Genomic DNA, 20,369 nt, shown 5'->3' with positions numbered 1-20,369 from the left:
GAATTGTAACCTAGACTGATCCTAGACCTAAAATGACTTTTTAATGAAGAAAAGCTATTTAATGTGTGATTTGGTACAGTTTGGGTCTAATCTGTCCCTGGAGCACTGCCCATTCACATTTAATTGAGCTTTTCCTGTAAACTGAAGCAAGATTTCATTGCATTTATCACCGTCTGCTCATTTTGTAATAAAGTCCTGGTCTGCTGCAGGTCTTTGGGTCAGAAGTGGTGCTGGATACATTAAAAAAGAGGGCACTCAGATGACATGGAGTTTTGTGGCTCCAAATTTAGGATACTGGCTTGCAGCATTTCCCACAACCTCAGGTGAGACCAGCAGCAGTTACAGCAGTTGAAGTTTTTACATTTTCCTTTATCAGAAACCATTCAATTACACCAAATTACTTTAAAAAATTCAATTAATTTAAAAATGTTTAATATCTATATTCATCTTTGTATAACATTAATTTGTTCATTTTAATCTGTCTGGTTTAATTGGTTTACTTTAATGCTTAAGAGATGAGTAGATAAAACAAAAATCCTTATTTTTGTGTTAAAGGAGCAGGCCTGAACACCTCTGGTCTAAGGGACATCACTACCTATCACACTATTTTCCTGCTAGCGATTCTGGGTGCCATGGCCCTGCTAGTGCTTATTCTGCTGTGCTTGCTACTGTACTACTGCAGGTATCGTTGCTCTGTGTGTTTGTTTGTTGTGTGCCTGAAAAAGTGATTAATAGCTTATCCTTGTAGGCTTGGCCTTAGCAAGTTGTAAAACCCATGTCGTAGCAAGACTTTTGTATAGGCATACACAAAAGTATTGCCATGAGCTTAAGATCACTTCCACAAGCAAAATGAGCAAAACAAAAGTTGTTTTATGTTAACAAAAGTAATAAATGTTTTCTTTATATGTATATTTGGTATAAATATCTAACAGATATTATTGTAATATTTCAGGAGGCGGTGTCTAAAACCAAGGCAGCGTCGCCATAAAATGTACCTCTCATCCACTCTGGAAAGCTCAAAGAGAGACCAGGGGACATCCACTTTCCACCTAAATCTCATCAGTGGTGGGCACATGGAGTCAGCGTCCTCAGCCACCAACCATGACGTCATCAAATCTGACCTTTCCTCCAACCGTGATCTCCACAGCTCTCGAGAGGACTTCTTCAGACATGGCCCCACCCAGAGACAGCGCAACTCCAGGATGAACGCTGACACAAAGCGAGGAGAGAGCTTCCCATTGAAGACCACTCACTCTTCAAACACAGGAACTCGAGACCCGCTCCTGCAGGAGGACTATAGCAAAGGTTACAGCTCTGCGGAGGACTCTGATGAGCGCAGATACCATCACCACAATGCTACAGACAACCAGGGCTATTCATCAGACCCACCATCTCCACCTCCACTTTTGTCACCATTTACTGGCCACTATCAGGATCACAGTCGGGACAGCATGCCCCCGGAGTATTATGCATTGGCAGGGGAACACCTCAATCGGCCCAGTTCCGTTAACACCCAACCTGGCCAGCTGATCTTTTGTCACTCCATGGAGCAGATGAAGGAGAGCATGTACCACAGCATGGTGCCCACGCTGGTCATCCCTGCACATTACATGCATCTGTCCTCTGACCTATCAGCTGTGGAGCAGGCAATGGAAAGACAGCAACAGCTGCAGCATGATATGGAGGGCATCCAGGTTAGCATGACACTGCCACGGCAACAGAGTCAACACCAAAAGCAACAACAACAGCAGCAGCAGGCCAGACAAGAAAAGGAAGAGGAAGAGTCTAGCCGGCAAGCAGAGGGACCTTCAGAGGAAAACTGGGGATCGGAACAATCCACTGCCCCAGTCCGTATTCCTGTCCTTTTCAATGACTCCACCATTGCGAAAATGAATGGAGAGCTGCAAGCAATGACGGAGAAGAAGCTGCTGGAGCTTGGAGTAAAGCCACACCCTCGTGCCTGGTTTGTTTCCCTTGATGGCCGTTCAAACTCTCTTGTTAGACACTCCTACATTGAGCTAAGCAATGAAGCCTTGCGTGCACCCGTGGGCCCCAGCAGTCTAGCCCAGGACCACCGTTCTGAAGCACTCCCCATGAGTTCAGGGAGATCTGCTCTCCGGAAATTAAAAGAGGAGGGCAAAGTGAAGGAAGGAGGTGAAAGAAAAGCTCACGGAAAGATTTATTCCAAGCTTCCCGTTATCGAAACGCCAGACTTGAGCAGCGAGAGCCATTCAGCCATGTACTCACCTGAGGAGAACTCCACAGCGCCACTGCTCGACGAGACCTCTGAATCCAGAGGAGGGACGTTCCCTCGTAAAGGCCGCAGTCAGGACAACAGCACCCGCAGTAGTGCCAGCGAGGTCCACAGAGACTCTGTCACCAGTCCTGATGATGACAATGAAGCCGACGACAAAGATGACGACGGAGAGAATAAGAAGAGCCCCTGGCAAAAGCGTGAAGAGAGGCCCCTCATAGTGTTCAACGTCAAGTAACTCACATGCTGTCCAGGACTGGTTATGGCAACATCTTGGCTATACCTTAGATGCTTACTAGTGATGAAGATGCAGCATTGGAAAAGAGTCAGATGAAAAGCACAATAAGAGACATGGCACTTACCTGAGTGATAGGTCATCTGTTCATCAAGACTAGGTACCAAGAATTAGCACTGAATGCCGCTTGTAAAGAAGCATCTTAAGTCCTCACACCCATTTAGATGTCCTTCAGATGGTTTAAACATCTGATGTAGTTCTGGCAGCAATTCATAAAGCCAAAACTTTGAATCTGCACTCTTCTCAAGCTGTTGTCTCGCTTTCCTTAAGTGATATCTGTTTTTTGTAAGAATGACCATGAGCCATTTTAAACTTTAGACGTTGGGAAGCAATCCATAAGCCTTAAAGAGCTTTTCCTTTTCAAAAGAAATATAAATGAAAATGAATATTAATGTGATATAGGTGAAAAAGAGGGCTTGAAATATTTTATCAGACTAGAATTATTTTTATTGTAGTGGTCTTCTCAAATGTTTCATTTGTTTATATTACTATGTAGAGTTGAATCATTAAGATGTGTGGAAAAAGTACATTTCACAAACAGAAGTGAAATGTTTGCTGAATAAATGTGTGTTTACTCCAATGTGACTTATCAAATCCTAGAGGTTGACACATAATGACACTGTATTTTGTACTGTTGGTAAAAGTTCCCCTTTTGTACTTATCTAAAACCAGTGTTGCCATTTTTTTTTAAATATGTTATAAGGAGTTTGGGTTAGGAAAGCTGCTCTTAGATATGAATAAAAGGTTCTGCTTATATACTGTACAGAACTCATTTTGTACTCTGAATAAGCCTTTCCTGTTGGGTCAGTGCAGCAGTAGGAATTGTGTTTTGAGGGACTTACCTTGGACACCTGTGAAAATGTTTTCGCACTAATCTTTGCTGCAGTGCATTGAAACTTTCGCCATAAATCAGAACCACTGCAACTCTGTTAACCGTGGAAGTACAATTTTGAACCTTTTTCTTTTATGGACTTTTTGTGTGTGACTGAAGATACAGATTGTGCTTGAAATGGATATGCATGGATGAATTTACACAAAAATATTGTACCAAGTATTTTTTTTTAAACAAGTATTGCTTAATTAAGCACTCTTACTAAACTCTGTGAACCACTTATTTGTAAATAACACCTTAGTAAATTTACACTCGCACATCAGTCTTATGCATTTTATTTCTGACTACTAATCACCATCGTCCTCTGGTTACCAGCCAAATTGTTCAATAGTTAACATTTTATTGTAATACTGACTTACCCTCATAACATGTGATGCATATTGGAAAGTTTCTATTGAATACATTATTTCTAAAACTCAGAGAACCTACCATGTATCAACCGTAGTCTCTCATTATTCCTCTTCATATGAACTGCTGAATTTTCAGTGTCCTCAACTTCCTGGAAAGTGTGTATAGCCTATAGTTTTTCTTTAGTGATGTTCCTATGTCATTACAGATGTTATGCTAAAAAATTAATTATATGTTATATTATATTATAATGGTTTGATATAAATTAAAACATTTTCTTATTATTTAGATATGTCCATCCCCTCCTGTAAAGTTGAAATTTTTTACAGTCTTGGGGCAAGTATATTTGGAACAGTTTGCGGTGCATCCTTATCCTTATTTTTGGCTTTACTTACCATAAACTAAATAAATATTTTTAATATTGTGTCTACACGTGACTAAGCATTTGTGCTCTGGGTGTGGGCTATGGGCAGTCACTAGGTGGCACAAGGTTACAAGGATTTGTCATTTTAAAATTTAATGTAATGGCCTTCAGTGGGTTCCCATCATTTTAGGTACACTGATTTGTACACTGTTGACGTTTACTAAAGTAATCAACGCCTAGTTCAAATTAATTTCTGCCACATAAACACAGTAACTACTCAGGGTCTGGCGGGCACGTGGTCGGCGGCGCGCCTTAGAATCCTCGGGAGCGCGCATCAAGCTTGACAGCATAATGCGCGCTCCCGTGTTCCCCCGGATGCGTGTTTACTCAATCTCCTCTCTCCACCCTTGAAATGAGAGAGGTACGGAGTGGAAGGGACATCGTTTTACAAGAAAACCTCCTCAAACGGACATCCAAGATCAAGACCAGGCGACAGACGAGGGCGAAGCGCGAAGAGTCAAGGTGTAGCGCGTGGATAAATTGATTCGACACCAAGGTCAATTATCTTTCTATTTTAAAAAAAAAAAACTTAAGACACGGAGAGATCACGAACCTCTGAAGATGGAGCAGGCATACGGGGCTGGCAAAGCTGGCGGCACCTTCGACCCAATCACGTTCTTTCGGCAGCCGCAGATTATTCTCCGAATAGTGTCATGGGTGAGAGGCATTCTACTAATTGCATAATTTAAGCGCGAGCCCGAGCGTCATGTGATTACGCGTTAACGGCGAGGAACGCTTTGCCGCCTAAATGCACAATCTTTCCCGCTAATCTGTGCACGCGCAATATATTGTTTAGGGGTTTTATTTATTTTCTAGTTAAACAGACATGTACATGAAAATATTGAGATAAAATCCTACATTTAAATATTGAAGCGTGTGTATCACATTTGTATTGTAAATATGAGACTAGAACTGATTTTCTTAAACTATTCTAATATTTTTAGAAATTTTTGGGATACTTGATTTGTCAGTCATGATATTCAGCAAACAAATATTGCTGTATAATGACTCTTGTCCAGGGCAACACTGTCTAACTAGTTATAACAGACCACTCATCTTATGTTAGGCTACCTAAATCGCTATACATGTTCTGATAGTAATTCCAATTTAATTTAGCTATTTATTTATTAAAAATAAAAACTCACACAACCATTAATGGATCTTACATAAAGAATAAAGCATGCAGAGGTCCAGGCTGACAGTAGCTTAATATTCATAAAGGAACCTGGCAAAGTCTACTGCCCTGTTACCTTTACGGGGGAGGTTTAACTACATAAACCATGTTTAACACTTTGCTTCTTTGGTCATTTCCTCAATCTCGATTCAATCAAGTGGCTCCTGATTTGTTTAAACATTTGGCCCTTGCATGAATGAGCATGCGTGCACTATTTGCTGATAAAAACGTTTTGTGGAGAGACACATGGTGGTGAGGGGGTGGTGGGAGATTAGAGGAGGGTGGCTGATGTGGGGGGAGGGGTGGGCAGGTGTCTGAATGGTGATTAAGCCACAACTATGCAATAGGTGATCAGTCAAGAATTGAAATGATTTACAAATCAGTATCGACACACAAGAATCTTGTAATATCATAAATGAGAAATGACTCAGGGTTCATTGCTCGATTATAAAAATGGCATGCATTGCCAACAGAAATTAGCAAAATGCCAAAAGTCGTGGAAATGTTTATAAAACAATCCTCTGGTTATGAAAGCTTAGAAAGATTACATTTTTATACTATTATAGTATTTATCATTATGGTATAGATCATTTTGCCATATCCTTCATTTGAGTTTTAGTTATTTTAATATTTAAACATATTTCAGTTTGCATTTTCAGTTAGCTGCCAAGGCAGCATTTCTCATTTTCATAAAGTTGAAGTTTTTATGTAATATTTATATTAAATTAATGAAATTTAGAAAATTCAATTAGTTAAAAGAGAGACAGAGAGAGTGTTCGTGAAAACTGCATGCAATTATTGTACTGTTGGAAATCTTTTGGAATCCCATGATTTAAATCAAAATGATTCTTTAGGTGACGATTCCATTAAAAATTGATTCTTGTTTTTTTTTTTTATCATGTTAAGCTTCATTCTTAAAGGGGTCATATGATGCTATTTTTAAAGATCTAGTAAGATCTATTGTAAACAAATCTTAACCAATGATTCCTAATTGCGTCTACTTTCAGAAGACCAAATAAAGTGATTTTGCTTTCGCATAGAAACACACAGTGTCTCCCTGACATGGCTTCAGCAACACTACTGTGGTTACTGAAACCACACCTTTTTTCTTTGTGTGAACATTTGGGCGGCATTACGCAAATATTTCCACATCGTGATGTAGACGTGGGGGTGTGTTTGAATGAGCCGTTTTAGGAGGACGCGGACGAGTCTTAACTTTTATAAAGAATATCTCTTTGGATTTGAGACTTTAGTCTTTGCAACTTTAGGGATCTCATCTATGCATGAACAGCTTGTAACACAAGAGAAAGGAAAACTTGAAATCACATCATATGACCTCTTTAACGCTTCTCCCGTTGCAAGCCTGCCCTGTGTGTTCTCTATAAACTACTGGGGCTGCACTACCTTCTCTGTTCTGACAAAATCACGTTATTAACACAAACTTTTAAATCATAACGTTTAAATTAGTGCTGTCAAATGATTAATCACAATTAAACGCATCCAAAATAGAAGTTTTTGTTCACATAATATGTGTGTGTGTACTGCGTGCATGCATGCGTATTTATATATACATAAATATACCCAGCACACACACACATATTATGTGAACAAAAACTTCTATTTTGGATGCGTTTAATTGTGATTAATCATTTGACAGCACTAGATTAAATTTAAATCTTTTTTTGTGTGTGTGTGAATCAATTCGAATCAGCAGATGACAGAATCGTGATTAATAAGTGAACCAAGTTTTCCACCACCCATAAGTTCCTATATGCACAGAAATGCCACCCTTCACCTTTAAGAGGCAACCAACTGTTGATTTGCATGTGTGCAGTCTGCTGTGTAGAATCTTCAGGATGGACTGAAGTGGAGGTGTGTTCGTCTGATTCATACTCTGATTGGCTGAGTGACTGCTGCTTCTGCGTTGGCATGACAACTATCTGAGACCTCAGGCTGGATACTAACAGGCTCACTATGAGGGAAATGAAAATGGATAAACAGTCAAATGCATTAATGGGATTGCCTATAGAATATTTCTGGATTTGAACCTTTCATGTATCCCCTCTTTGGCTCTTTCTATGAACTGCAACATTAGTGTGAAGCAATCTCCTTAGTCATGTTTCAGTTCTTGTATATACCATGATGAAGTGTGTCTGATTCAGGCTCAGAGTCTTTCCTCATTTCTTGTTTGTAAATAGGGTCTCGCTGTAAAATTGATGACCTTTTGGATCTTTGAGTTTGCGTAAGCAGTCTCTTTCCCACACTGACACATATTTCACAGACAGAGTTTGATAACATGGGCCTCTAGGCAAGAATCAGCAGTTCATTCATTTATTTTCCCTAGCTGCCACACTATTCATCCAGCATCTAACAGCAGTCTGTTTCTCTGAAACACAGAATTGCCACATCATTTGCAGCTCGTCTGATGCAATTAATTTTTTTTGTAAGAATATGAATTATGGTGAAAACCCTGGCTGTTTTGTCCTTTACAATGAGCATGTGATGCTTTAAACATAGCAGGGTCACTTTACTGTAGTCCGTTCTGGGACTAATGGCACAGCTGAAATACTGCTGCAGGGCAACATACTCTCTCCATCTCTCTCCATATGTCCATCTTTTTTCCTGTACAGTCATTACGTCAAGAGGGAAAATATAGTTTGCAGAGCCTCTTTATCCCTCTAACAATATTATTATAGTTTGTGATTCATTTATTTCCTGGCAGGATTTCCACTTGTCTTGTTGTGATATTCTGGCAATGGATCACTGTAAACTGCATTGTGACTCATATCTAATCCGCATTTATAGCTTGCACTCTTATTAAGAAGCCTAATTGGTAAAATATATATAAATATAAATGTTCTATTGTGTAAAAAAAAGAATTCATTTTACAAAAATTATTTTATTGTTACTTGTTTATCTATTAATATGAATTAATGTTTATTATTATTTTTTATTGTATTTTATTTTTTTAAGTCTACCAGGGGGTGGGATGGGTTGGGGTGGGTTTTAAATTTGTACAGCTGCTTTTTGTTTTGTACTACTGTTCCACAGAATAAAATTCAATAAACAGTTGTTAATAAAAAAAGAATTAATTTTATAAAAGAATACATTTTGGGCCCCATCATACACCTGGCGCAATGCGGCGTAAGGCGCGGCGCAAGTGTTTTTGATAGTTTCAGCCCGACGCAGTTCTCATTTTCCCGTCCTGCGCCGCGTTGTTTAAATAGCAAATGCATTTGTGCAGTAGCCCCTCACTGCAGAACAAAGATCCAAGGGGCGGGGTTAGATCCACATCTAGGGGGTGGAGATGGTAGGTTTAAGGGAGGAGATGGGTGGGTTTAGGGGTCAGGGGTTGGAGACTGGTCGGTTCAGGTATATGTAAGGATATATATCATAATGGATAGTCATTTCGTGTATCAGAATTAGCCTACCTATTTACTCGTGCATGAGCAGTTCCGTTTGCTCTCTGTAGACGAGTTCTGTATGTGCGTCTTAATAGCGAATCCGCCATGGCGCGAGCACAGCTCGCTCTTGAAGGGAATGGGAGATGAGACTCTGATTGGTTTATTGCATGTTACTCCCAAAAATATCTTTGACATGAAGTATGCTATTTAGCAATGTAGCAGAGCAGTTACAGTGCAGTTTAATTTAATTTTCCTGTTTATAGCAAAGCAGACCTAGTGCTCTATGTATGACTGATGCTTGTGAATATCCTAATCGTGTTTCTCCCGTCATGGACGCATGATTTCTGAATGCTGTGAAGCAGTGGTTATGTTGACTGTGGGGGAGCACTTCAGATGTATAGGTGGTCTTCATCTGTAGTCTTACCCTCTCTCGTGATCCTTACCCTCTCTCGTGATCTCTCTTTCCTGCATGTGAACACAAGGTCAGGGAGATTAAAAGCGAGGGATTGGAAGGGGAGGGGAGAGAGAGAGGGGCAAAGCTCGGCAGGCATGTAACAGACTGAGAAAAATGACGAGGGGCACTATGTCTTTTTAGTGGTCGAGTAGACATCCTTTTAACAATAACTTACACCATCCAGACCATTAGTGATGTAGAATGGTTGCTCTTTTCCATGCAATTACAATAAATGGATGCAAAATGAATGCAAGTGCACCATAAAAGAATAAAAAAAATGGTCCATATGACCATCAAGGCCAAACATACCAAAACTGAAGTTTATATTCACTCAAGAATCAAGTCAGCCTGAATTCATCAATGATTCATTCAGATTGGACCAAATTATTCATTCAAATTATTGATTTGTTCATAACAGAATTCCCAGTTCTCTAAATTGTTTTACAGTAATTGATGTTAGAGCATCAACTGATGAGCTGTAGATTCATTTTACTCTAGGTCCATAGGCGGACTGTGTCTGAGGCTGGCCACGGGTCTGAAATTAATGGGGGCTTGGGGCACAAATGCCACCAAATTGGAAAATATGCCCCTGTACAATTAAAATAATCTATTGAGGATGTCACGAATGAAGTCAAAATGAAATGAAAAGTGTCAATTGCGGCATTAAATTTAGATCTTCTATTGTTGCATCAAATTATGCATTTATAGCGTTCCGCATTATATCCAATCACACACAATTCTGTTGAGCTTATCAATGCAATAACCAATCAGAGGTGTTCAGATGAGTCATCGCTGAAATGCAGAGTTGTGTTGAGCGCACGCTGACTGAATTCTAAACTCTCGCGAATTCTCTCATCATAAAAAACAAAGTGGAAATGTTCAAGAGATTGACATTGTAGGCAGCTTTATTGATTATAACGGGGGAGTTGTTGAGCTTAAACTCAAAAAGTCAGTCATCTTCTTTGCTTGCTTTTTATATATGATTTATGTGCTGTTTGAATAACCCTGGAAGTATTATAATTAGTAGCTTACAATGTTTTTATTAAATTATGATCGTGTTATAGCCTATACAAATTCAGTTGTAACCTATTAAAAATATTTTGTGACATGACACCCACATCTGGTACTTATATGGAAGCCTTTTTCTGCCATTGAATTAAAAAAAAAAAGGTAACTGGACAGAATTAGTCAGAATTAGCTACGAAATATAAACTCACAATTGTGAAAAGTCGTAATTACCTTGTTTTATTTTTATTCATTGGGTATCATATATGCTTGCTTAAAAGATGGGGTTATGATGTGCGTGTTAATAGGATTACACTAACATTAGGCAAATTTTAGCCTTACCCTGGACTTCACCCTCCGCCTATTCTCTAGGTTTACTGTAACTCATCATTGTCCTGCCCACTATCTAACATTACACAAGCAACCACTGTGCTTTGTGTAAAGAGCCCTGTTGAATAGCTAGACAGCTCTATTCCACTGTATGTCTCTTCCTTTCAAGGTGTTGATTGATTTATTGGTGGATGAGCCATAGTTGCTGGCTCTAAAATGGTACAAGCACAAACCAGACCCAGCTGATGTGTCTGGATGATTGAAGAACCGTAAATTACAATTAAGACAAATGAAAGCCAATAAAATATGTCACAATGACCTTGTGGAATGTGGTAAACTGTAACATATATGTAATATTTAGGATAGGGTAGCACTTTATTAATCAACGATGGGAAATTGTTTATTAATCTAACTATGGGAAGTAAATGCAGTACAGTACAGTACAATATAAGTCAATACAAAATGGAGAGTAAATGTTATTGTAATATTAATATCCAAGATGACAAGCTGGTGAAAAGAGAAGAAATGTAAATGGGTGTACGAGTTAATGTACAGTGGTGGCCAACATTATAAGAACACTAGTATTTTCACCAGCTAAAAAAAAAAAAGGTTTTAAGTCAGTAATTGTTGTATCTTTTGCTGTAGTGTGTCATTAGGAAGTATCGGTTTACATTTCCAAACATTAATTTTGTCATTGTAATAATCCAGTGAGATTTTTGTCTGACAACAGCCAGTGCTCCACACAGAGATCTGATCTGATCATCATCCAGTCTGTCTGGATTGACATGAAGAAACTGAACAAACTGAGACACACTCAATCCAGAAGAACTGTGGCAACGTCTCCAAGATGCTTCAAGAAACCTGCCTGCAAAGCTACAGTACTGTTAAAAGTTTTAGGCACTTGTGTAAAAATGCTGTAAAATGAGGATGCTGTCAACAATAATGTCATGAATAGATTTTCTTTATAAATTAACTTATATTAACTAAATTAAATCAACGTTTGGTGTGAGCATCCTTTGTGTTTTTGCCTTTTTGTGCAACAGCAGCTGCTCCACGCATGTGAACTAAACTCAAATCTGATTGGACGGTCCGTTTAATCTCAGAGCGACGGGGAAAAAATCTTCACTTTTGCGCGCCGCGAATGATCGCGCCTGGTGTGAATAGCCCCATAGGGATCTATTGTTTCAATTCAAAACAACATTTGCGCCAAATTTTTGCATTCAGTGTGAAAAGCCCTTAAAACAGCTTTTGACCTAGGTGCACTTGCGCATAGTTTTTCAGGTAGGTTTCTTGGAGACGTTGCCACAGTTCTTCTGTATTGAGTCTGTCTCAGTTTGTTGTTTCTTCATGTCATTCCAGACAGACTGGACGATGATCAGATCAGATCTCTGTTTGGAGCACTGGCTGTTCTCAGACAAAAATCTCACTGGATTATTACAATTCATGGCAAATTGAATGTTTAGAAATGTAAACTGACACTAGAGCAAAAGATAGAAATAACTTGACTTAAAACCATTTTTAGCTGGTGAATATACTAGTGTTCTGATAATTTTGGCCACCACTGTACATGTTAAATATAAAATGTGCAAGAATGGTTTTGTCAGTTTATGTTTTACTTTAAAGAGACAAGAGAAAACCTCATTGTCATATATAAAAAAGCAGACAACTAGGACAAGAAAAATATAAACAATGAGACAACTGGAACAAGGAACAGTTTTGTAAATTTTTTACCAGTAAATTAAAGTTTTACACATTTCCACTGTTAAAAAAAGCATTAAACATTCATATCACTCTTTCACAGACACATGTGCCTTGTAACACTACAATCAGGTTAAAACGGAGCATGTAAAGCTCTGCTCCTGATGATCACAAGATCCAGATCCCGCGTGCTGCCTGTTACAATGCTTGCTTTCATGCACTCGTTGGCCATGGGGCCTTGTGATCCAGATGGCTAATTAAAGGCAGGCAAAACACTTGACCACAGACTCATGAGAGAAATATGTATTACAAAAAACTTTCTTGCCTTTAGCAACACTTTTTTTTATGGACAATCAGTAAGCAATGATACTGCTGTATCGTCATAACCTTACAATCATGTTTGCATTTACTGTCTTATTCACGTTCATATAAATGATTGAGTGGGCAAAATAAAAAAACTGGAAAAGAAAAAGAAATGAAGGTATGTTGAAGTCAGATGTTGATTAATTGTTGTTCTTTGGTGAATCAGACTACATTGACCACGCCGTATGTTTTTGATTCACTAAAAAAGAACTTAAGCTCATAAGAATAGTTTGTTCATGAATCGGTCTATACAGGTCGTCCTGTATATGCTTTTGATTCATTGTAAAGAAGTGCTTCATAAGAGTCATTTATTTGTGAGTCAGACTACACTGGTTGTATATTTTTGATTGACTAAAAAGAGTCAGTTGTTCATGAATTGGACTACATTGGGTGTACTTTGATTTTGATTAACTATAAAAATACACCAGCTCATAGTGTCATTAGTTAGTGAATCAGACTCCATCGTTTGCATAATGTTCTTTTTGAGTTCATCCTGCAAAAACAACTCAATAGAAAGACATTTCTTGCCATTAGTTTGAGGTACATAGTTCTTTAATTGCATGACAGTCAATACATGACTACGTTCACAATCAGTTGTTTAATTATAAATTCCACTCCTAAAATGCAATGTTAACTGCTGAGGATTTGGAAGTAAATCCCAATGGATTTAAATGTTAAAATGTGATAAACAGAGCTTAAAGTCATATAGGGCTTGCTTTTACCTTAATTTATCCGTAAGTCAGTTGTGATGATATCTTGTTTATATGTGCTTGATAAGATTAAGATATAGGTTTGAATGAGCCATTGAACCTGTATCTTAGGGATTCCGTGTTTATTTGATTTGATGTTGCCAAACCCCTTAACATTAATTTTAAAATAAAGCTGATTCCCTGGATTAAATCATGGGCTTGTAGCTGACAATTAGGGAACAACTATGGGACAGTTTGCTGGTAGCCAAGAGCATTTTAACTTAATTGCATGAGTGGAGTAATGAAGTGTCTCTCTCTCACTCTCACACATTCAGATATATTGTACAGATGTACAGACCAGCTGTTAAAACCTGGGCCTTTGCCAAAAATTGCCTCCTTCCTCTTGAAGATTGTCTCTTCCTCTGGAGCAAAAAAGAGAACATGGGCTCATCTGAATCCAAAAAGGCACTTATTATTATGAAAGTGTCAAATCTACCCTAGCTTCCCTGTAGAAAACAAACCCAGCAGCAAGTGAGATTAAAAACAGACGTACACATGTTTAAGGCTTTCTGTAGTGATAGATTACATCTGCACACAATATTTTTAGCAAGAACTTGCGGTTGGGTGCAAAGAAACAATTTAATTTAGTCGCAGAACATGCTTGTTTGTTTACTAGGAAAGCTGAAATCAGCACTACAGTGGACATATATAACATTTGATCAACTTTAATTGCCTCTAGTCTGTAGGGCTTTTGACACAATGCTTAAATGAATGTTGTTTTTTTAACCCTGGACTAAAGATACGGTCACATTTACTGTTGTTCAGCAAATTTTTGCAGACAAAATCCAGGCATTGCAATGCTAAAGCTAAACAGTGTTTAAAAAATAATCTGCCCAAAAATTGTTGCTGTTGTTTTTAATAAAATAATTATTAAATTATGATACTTCAGTATATCAAATTAGAAAACAAGGCAAAATTAAAGTTCTCTTTGTAGATATCTAGTTGACTGGCTTCTAAGTGCCACTGAAACACTGGCTGTCTTTCAAAGATTTGATGCTACTAAACTGAACCTTTTCCAAATCCAGTGATTAGTTCTTCCTCAAAAGCACTGATACCTTGCATTTCACCTCTTCTCCACCTAATCTAGCTTACACTTAAAACTTAGTATTGTGTACTATGGCTACTGTTGGCTCTTATGATGAATTTCTTGATATGTTTATCATTTCTAAGTCGCGTTGGATAAAAGTGGCTTGTAAATGCATGTACTAATAAATGTACAGAGAGAAACCCTAAAACCTGATTACCTAAGACTAAATGAAATGTGTGATAACTCCATATCACCTTCACACAAATTCTTATATTTTCATTTCACCTTCTTCCTTCATGTTCTTCTTCTTTTTATTTCCCTCCTCAGATCTTTTCCATTGTGATCTTTGGATGCATTGCTAACGAGGGCTATGTGAACCGTCCGGACGAGGTGGAGGAGCATTGCATCTTTAACCGCAACCAGAATGCCTGTAACTATGCCGTGGGTATGGGATCCCTGGCCTTCCTCTGCTGTGCCGCTTTTATGGCACTGGACGTCTACTTTCCTCAGATAAGCAGCGTTAAAGACCGCAAGAAGGCTGTGTTAGCTGATATTGGCGTTTCAGGTAAACTGCTGATATTACATGTCAATATTTTATATTACTTAATGCATTTAGTACAAGCCTCCAGCCACACTCTTTTTACAAGCCATACTAAAAGTGTCTCTAAGAAGGTAATGTTTCCCATATAAAATAGTTTTTAAGGTGGTGTTGGCTCAAAAGCACCCCTAGAGTATAGATCTGAACTTCCACTACTGCAGCATTAACTTAAGCTGCACTTGCATCTGTAAAATGTAACTTCAGCTAGACTTATCAGTAGCCCCTCACTGCGGAACAAAGATCCAAGGGTTGGATCCACATCTAGGGGGTGGAGATTGGTAGGTTTAGGTGTGGGGATGGGTGAGTTTAGGGATCAGGGGGTGGAGACGGGTAGGTTCAGGTATATGTAAGGTGGGAGGAGTTGGATCTAGATCCAACCCCGCGCCCTGGATCTTACGTTCTGCAGTGAGGACCATCTCAGACTTATTTCAGTGCTATGCTGAATTTGTGGTGTAATAGCACCATCTAGGCCTGTAAATATCAATTGATTGTTTTGATCACAGCACCATTCAAAAATGTTATCGCTCTATTTTCGGTTTATTCATATGAAATTCTGCACCTTCCCATTTTTCTCCCAGCCTTCTGGTCTTTCGTGTGGTTTGTGGGATTCTGTTTCCTGGCCAATCAGTGGCAGGTGGCTAAACCACAAGATAACCCCCTCAAAGAGGGTGGAGACGCAGCCAGAGCAGCCATCACCTTCGCCTTCTTCTCCATATTTACTTGGGTCTGTACTGACTTAATTACATCTTATTATTCTGTAAATTTTATTCAAAGTAAATGTTTCCTACAAAATCGAATTGATCTGAATCATATTTTATTTGTGAGATTCAATATCTACATTTTCTTCTCGGTCAGAATTTTATAATATATGATGGCTGGGCCCCTTCCTCTTCCCAAGGCCTTTTATTAGACCAGATTGCATTGATAATAAACCAGTAATATTTATGTAACTTATACCTTTATAGTATTTATTAATATTTTGTATTAGCCTTTTAATATGTTCAGTTTTCATTTAATTCTAGTGTAAGTTAGACATTTTTTTGTTTAGTAATTTTAGTACTTTAACATATTTGTTTTAGTTAGTTGCCAAGGTAAGTTTTTCATCTAATAATGAAATTTTAGATTTCATGCTTTCTTCTAAATGAATGACCTGTGAACATCAACCACTGTACATAACCTGTGCTTCTGATCCACATGGCTTCATTCACTAATCTTCTTTCTGTACTTTGCTCTCTAGCTTCTTTTCCAGAGAATTCCCTTATTTACCCCAGTAAACTTTGCTTCGCTGTTTGCAGATTTCTTTCTAACCTCTAATTCCTTAAAGCACTTCTCTTACAGAAACCACCCAGCTGCATGGCTAAGATTAACCCAGTGTTGGTGAAATGTTTTTCCCATCATTCTTTCTGTTGATCTTTGGCTCTGGCCGATCTGTTTTTCTTTAGGGTGTTCTTACATTCCTGGCCCTGGAGCGCCTAAAGAAAGTCTCATTTGAAGAGGAATACAACAAACTGTTCACCCCTCATACCTCCCCTCCATTTGTCTAACATTTACCGCACACATACTTGTTTACTATGCCATAGACATCAACTACAGAAGCACCACTCAAAAAAATCCAACAGTCATGGATACCAATGAAGATGTGATGTTTTTTGTTACATGTGGTTTGTTTTTTGTTACAGTGCCATATCAAGCCCTGAACTTCCTTGTATGAACTGGGAAGAGTTTTAAATAACGACACATATCTGCCTGGAATTATGAAATTATGACAACAGATCAACAGTGAGATGATCTAATTTTCACCTTTAGGTCTATTCCAGCATTTATCATACAAGTAAAGACTTGGGTTAAAGGTATAGTACTTTTCAAAAGTTTGGGGTAAAGGTATAGTACTTTTCAAAAGTTTGGGGTCAGTAAGATTTTTTTTAAAGAAATTAATATTTTTATTCTAGCATTGAATTAACCAAACATTGGAATTCATTTATAATGTAAAAAAAATAATTTGATTACAAAAAATGCTGTTAATTTGAACTTTCTACAAAGAATCCTTAATAAAATGCATCACAGTTTCCACAAAATTAAGTACACTGCAAAAAATGGCTTATCTTACTTAGTATTTTTTGTCTTGTTTCTAGTCAAAATATCTAAATTCTTAAATCAAGATACTTTTACTTGATAAGCAAAATTACTTAAGATATTTAGTCTTGCTTCCAGGGAAGAAAAAAAACAAAACAAATTTAAGTGCATTTTGCTTAAAACAAGTAAAATTATCTTCCAAATAAGTAAAATATTCTTAAAACAAGAGTATTTTTACTTACTCATTTTACTTGTTTTAAGCAAAATGCTCTTAGTTTAGTTTTTGTTTTGTTAAACAAGACTAAATATCTTTGCATATCTAGTAAAAGTATCTTGATTTTAAGAATTTTTTGATATTTTGACTAGAAACAAGACAAAAATACTAAGAAAGATTAGTCATTTTTTGCAGTGTAGCACAACATTGATCATAAAAAGACATTTATTTTGCGCCAAATCAGCGTATTAGAATGATTTCTGGAGGATCACGTGACACTGAAGACTGCAGTAATGATGCCGAAAATGAAGCTTTGCATCACAGGAATAAATTACATTTAAAAATATAAGTTAGAAAAGAGTTATCTTAAATTGTAATAATATTTCACAATATTACTGTTTTAATATATTTTTGATTAAATAAATGCAGCCTTGGTAAGCATAAGAGACTTCCTTCAAAAACATTAACAAATCTCACCAACCCCAAATGTTTTGTGTGCAAGACAATCAATGCTTTCTTGGTGATTGTTTTTTTGTTTGTTTTTTATTATTATTATTATTATTATTGCAGTTACACTTTTAATTGACTAGGGGGCACCAGTTGCACATTAAAATGTTCAGCTGAGCTCTTTTGTAACTATGCGAGATTGTCTACAGGATTTGTGGCCTGATACTTTGAGACATTACATGCTCATTCACCTCTGTTGTTGTCATGGCGTTTCATGATCTTATTTTAATACAGTTTGTTTGCAGTTGAGCTGCTGTTGTTGCTTAAAATCTTTCATGTATATGTATCCGGTGTGATTGATCTTATTGATCTGAAGTTTGTCTCAAGTTCTGGTTTATGTTTTGTTTTGGATTTAGGTTAGGTTTAAAGAGTTTGGTTTAAAAGGTTATAGCTAAATGTATTCACGACTCAGTTAAGCTTAAAGCTGATTAACCATCTAAGTCTTTTATCTTAATCAAACTAATGCTTTTCTCTTTTTTTTCTCTCCCTCTCTGGTCCATCCTGTCATTCTTGTTAATTCCTTTCATTTAATTCTTACCTGTTTCCCTAACTAATACCATTTCACTCACTATTCACCATCAAAACTGAAAATTCCTCCCCTCCTGTTGCCATAATCCTATAATTCTTATTGAAATTCCCCCTGATCCCACCCTCTAAACCTCTCCTCCTGGCATCTTCATTTTCCTAAAGGCTGGTCAAGCTTTTTTCGCATTCCAGAGGTACAAGTTAGGTGCGAGCTCGTCTCTCTTCTCTCAGGACTATACTGATCCCAGCCAGGATCCCGCAGGAGTGCCAGCAGCAGGCACGGAGTACACTGAATACAACGCTGACATGGAGGCTAATTATGACGGCTCTTGTGGATACCAGAACCAAGACTACTAAGGTCGAGTATAAGGAGGTACACAACAGCCTTAACAAGCTAGGCTGACTGGGTTACATGGGGAAAACTAAATATATGGGGTGAAAAGGACAAACGGGAACTTATTTTGGGGTAGAATATGGGGACCATAGCAGGTTAACAGGAATTCAGGGGTTTGTTTGGTGCTAAAAGAACCCCTTGTGGAATTAACTTTTGGTGACAATACATGATTAATGAGCGTTTCATTAAGTCTATAATATGATATTTTGCAGTTTAGCGACTGTGGCACAGGATCTCTTGAAAGTTTTTTTTTTTTTTGTGCCACCAGGAATTTTTGCCTTCGGTTTTGGGGTTGATCTGACTGATTGGTCTACAGAGATGCCCCCTAGTTTGCTTTATCCAGATTTGTGAAAAGAAATCTAAACTAAACTAATGGAACTTGTCTCTAAAACAGTCATAGACACTAACGCAGTGTCTTTTTGTTGGTAAAGTGCAGCTGCTTCAATGGAATATATTGTTAACCCTTAACCTGTCACTATACAGATACTGCATTGATAGCTGTCTGCTGCCATTTTGTCAATGTCCATGAATCTTAAAACATCATTTTTAACAGTATCGTGTTTGGAATTAAATCAGTCTCTGCATTGTACCAAGAGATAAACTGAATGGTGTATCCTATAATGTAATACAGAGAGTAAAAATGTTAAGTAGGCCTATAATTAAGGTGAATTTTTGAGAGCTGCTGAACGGCAAGTTTTTTTTTTTTTAAGTTGTGCGGCTATGATTGCATTATTTAAGGTATGTTTCTTTACAGAAAGGCGACATTTCATATGTACAGTGGTCCCAAACAGTATTTGGACTCTTAAGCAACATTTAAATAGCATATAGCCTGTCTGTTATTGCACAAAATATCAAACCAGTGTCATTTATTTTAAAGAAAGACATCACAAGCACACTTTTTCAAGCAATGCAAGTAATTTGTTGGTTTATAAATTCTAAAACTATGGACCAATTGTATGGCGTCGCCAAATAAACAACATTTTGTGGGCAAAAAGCTCCATTGTCTAATAGTTTAGCAATATTTGAAGCACAGCCCACACAGAAACCACGTTAAAACCAGTCAATTTTCTGTTAGTGAACGGACAAATTCACATGATGAACTTGATGCGAAATCTAAGGTGGGTTGAGTTTGCTCACTCCAAACTCAAGATCTTGTGGATTCCTTTTGAAATGACTGAATTTAGGCTACATAAACTAAAATCACCTCCGTGTCAGTTCATGCATTTTAAAGTGTGACTTAAGTCCACATATGATTTAGGGCGGCTGTGCATGTAATTTTCATCATGGTAAACGTTTACATTTTTATCTAGACTAGACATAATGACCTTTGACTTTGTTATTAATATCTTTTAATCACGAATGTAAACAAAGTGGTGCAACACTAAAATTGACAAGACTTTGAAACACGTTTTTGAGAGGGGAAATAGCCAGGCTAACACTCAGCTGCATACTAATGCTTTATGCTTTACTCTAAAATGTGAACAGAAATGAGGCAGAGCCCCTGAGCATGAAAAATTAGCACATTGTCTAAATATGACAAAATATAGCTAATGACTACAGAAGACAAACCCAGCCAATACCTCACAATTATGCAGGAAGAACAGACTAATAGACTTCATTTCAATACTAATGTGTCAAATC

At 37.7% G+C, this 20,369-nt stretch overlaps 3 protein-coding genes across 5 annotated transcripts in view; all 3 read left to right on the top strand.

Moving 5' to 3' along the window:
• The window catches only part of LOC306860736 (protein FAM171A2-like), a 40,758-nt gene extending 36,884 nt beyond the window's left edge, over nucleotides 1–3,874 (top strand). Inside the window, exons 6-8 of the mRNA XM_079402602.1 lie at nucleotides 210–323; nucleotides 556–682; nucleotides 953–3,874. Of these exons, the coding sequence (XP_079258728.1) occupies nucleotides 210–323; nucleotides 556–682; nucleotides 953–2,492 (1,781 nt within the window). The 3' untranslated portion in view covers nucleotides 2,493–3,874. The remainder of the gene's footprint in view (nucleotides 1–209; nucleotides 324–555; nucleotides 683–952) is intronic.
• LOC306868757 (nucleolar transcription factor 1-like) overlaps nucleotides 1–20,369 on the top strand; it is a 967,110-nt gene that overhangs the window by 342,645 nt on the left and 604,096 nt on the right. The window lies entirely within an intron of this gene.
• LOC306860743 (synaptogyrin-1-like) lies at nucleotides 3,533–18,691 on the top strand (the record flags this gene model as incomplete). 3 transcript variants are annotated; one of them, XR_013783411.1, is made up of 5 exons in its annotated part: nucleotides 3,533–4,870; nucleotides 14,745–14,982; nucleotides 15,594–15,739; nucleotides 16,458–17,146; nucleotides 17,412–18,057. XR_013783411.1 is itself a non-coding variant. In XM_079402615.1 (4 exons), the coding sequence occupies exons 1-4, from the start codon at nucleotides 4,775–4,777 to the stop codon at nucleotides 18,689–18,691; spliced, it is 672 nt and encodes a 223-aa protein (XP_079258741.1). In that variant the 5' UTR covers nucleotides 3,533–4,774. The 3 variants fall into 3 exon arrangements, 2 of the variants coding, with proteins under 2 accessions (XP_079258741.1, XP_079258740.1); XM_079402615.1 differs by lacking the exons at nucleotides 16,458–17,146; nucleotides 17,412–18,057 and adding an exon at nucleotides 18,500–18,691; XM_079402614.1 differs by having other exon boundaries at nucleotides 16,458–18,094.

Source organism: Barbus barbus, assembly GCF_936440315.1.
Source record: "Barbus barbus genome assembly, chromosome: 4".
Lineage (NCBI taxonomy): Eukaryota > Metazoa > Chordata > Actinopteri > Cypriniformes > Cyprinidae > Barbus > Barbus barbus.
Note: the sequence above shows the minus strand (reverse complement) of the source record. Positions and strands in the feature narration are given on the sequence as shown.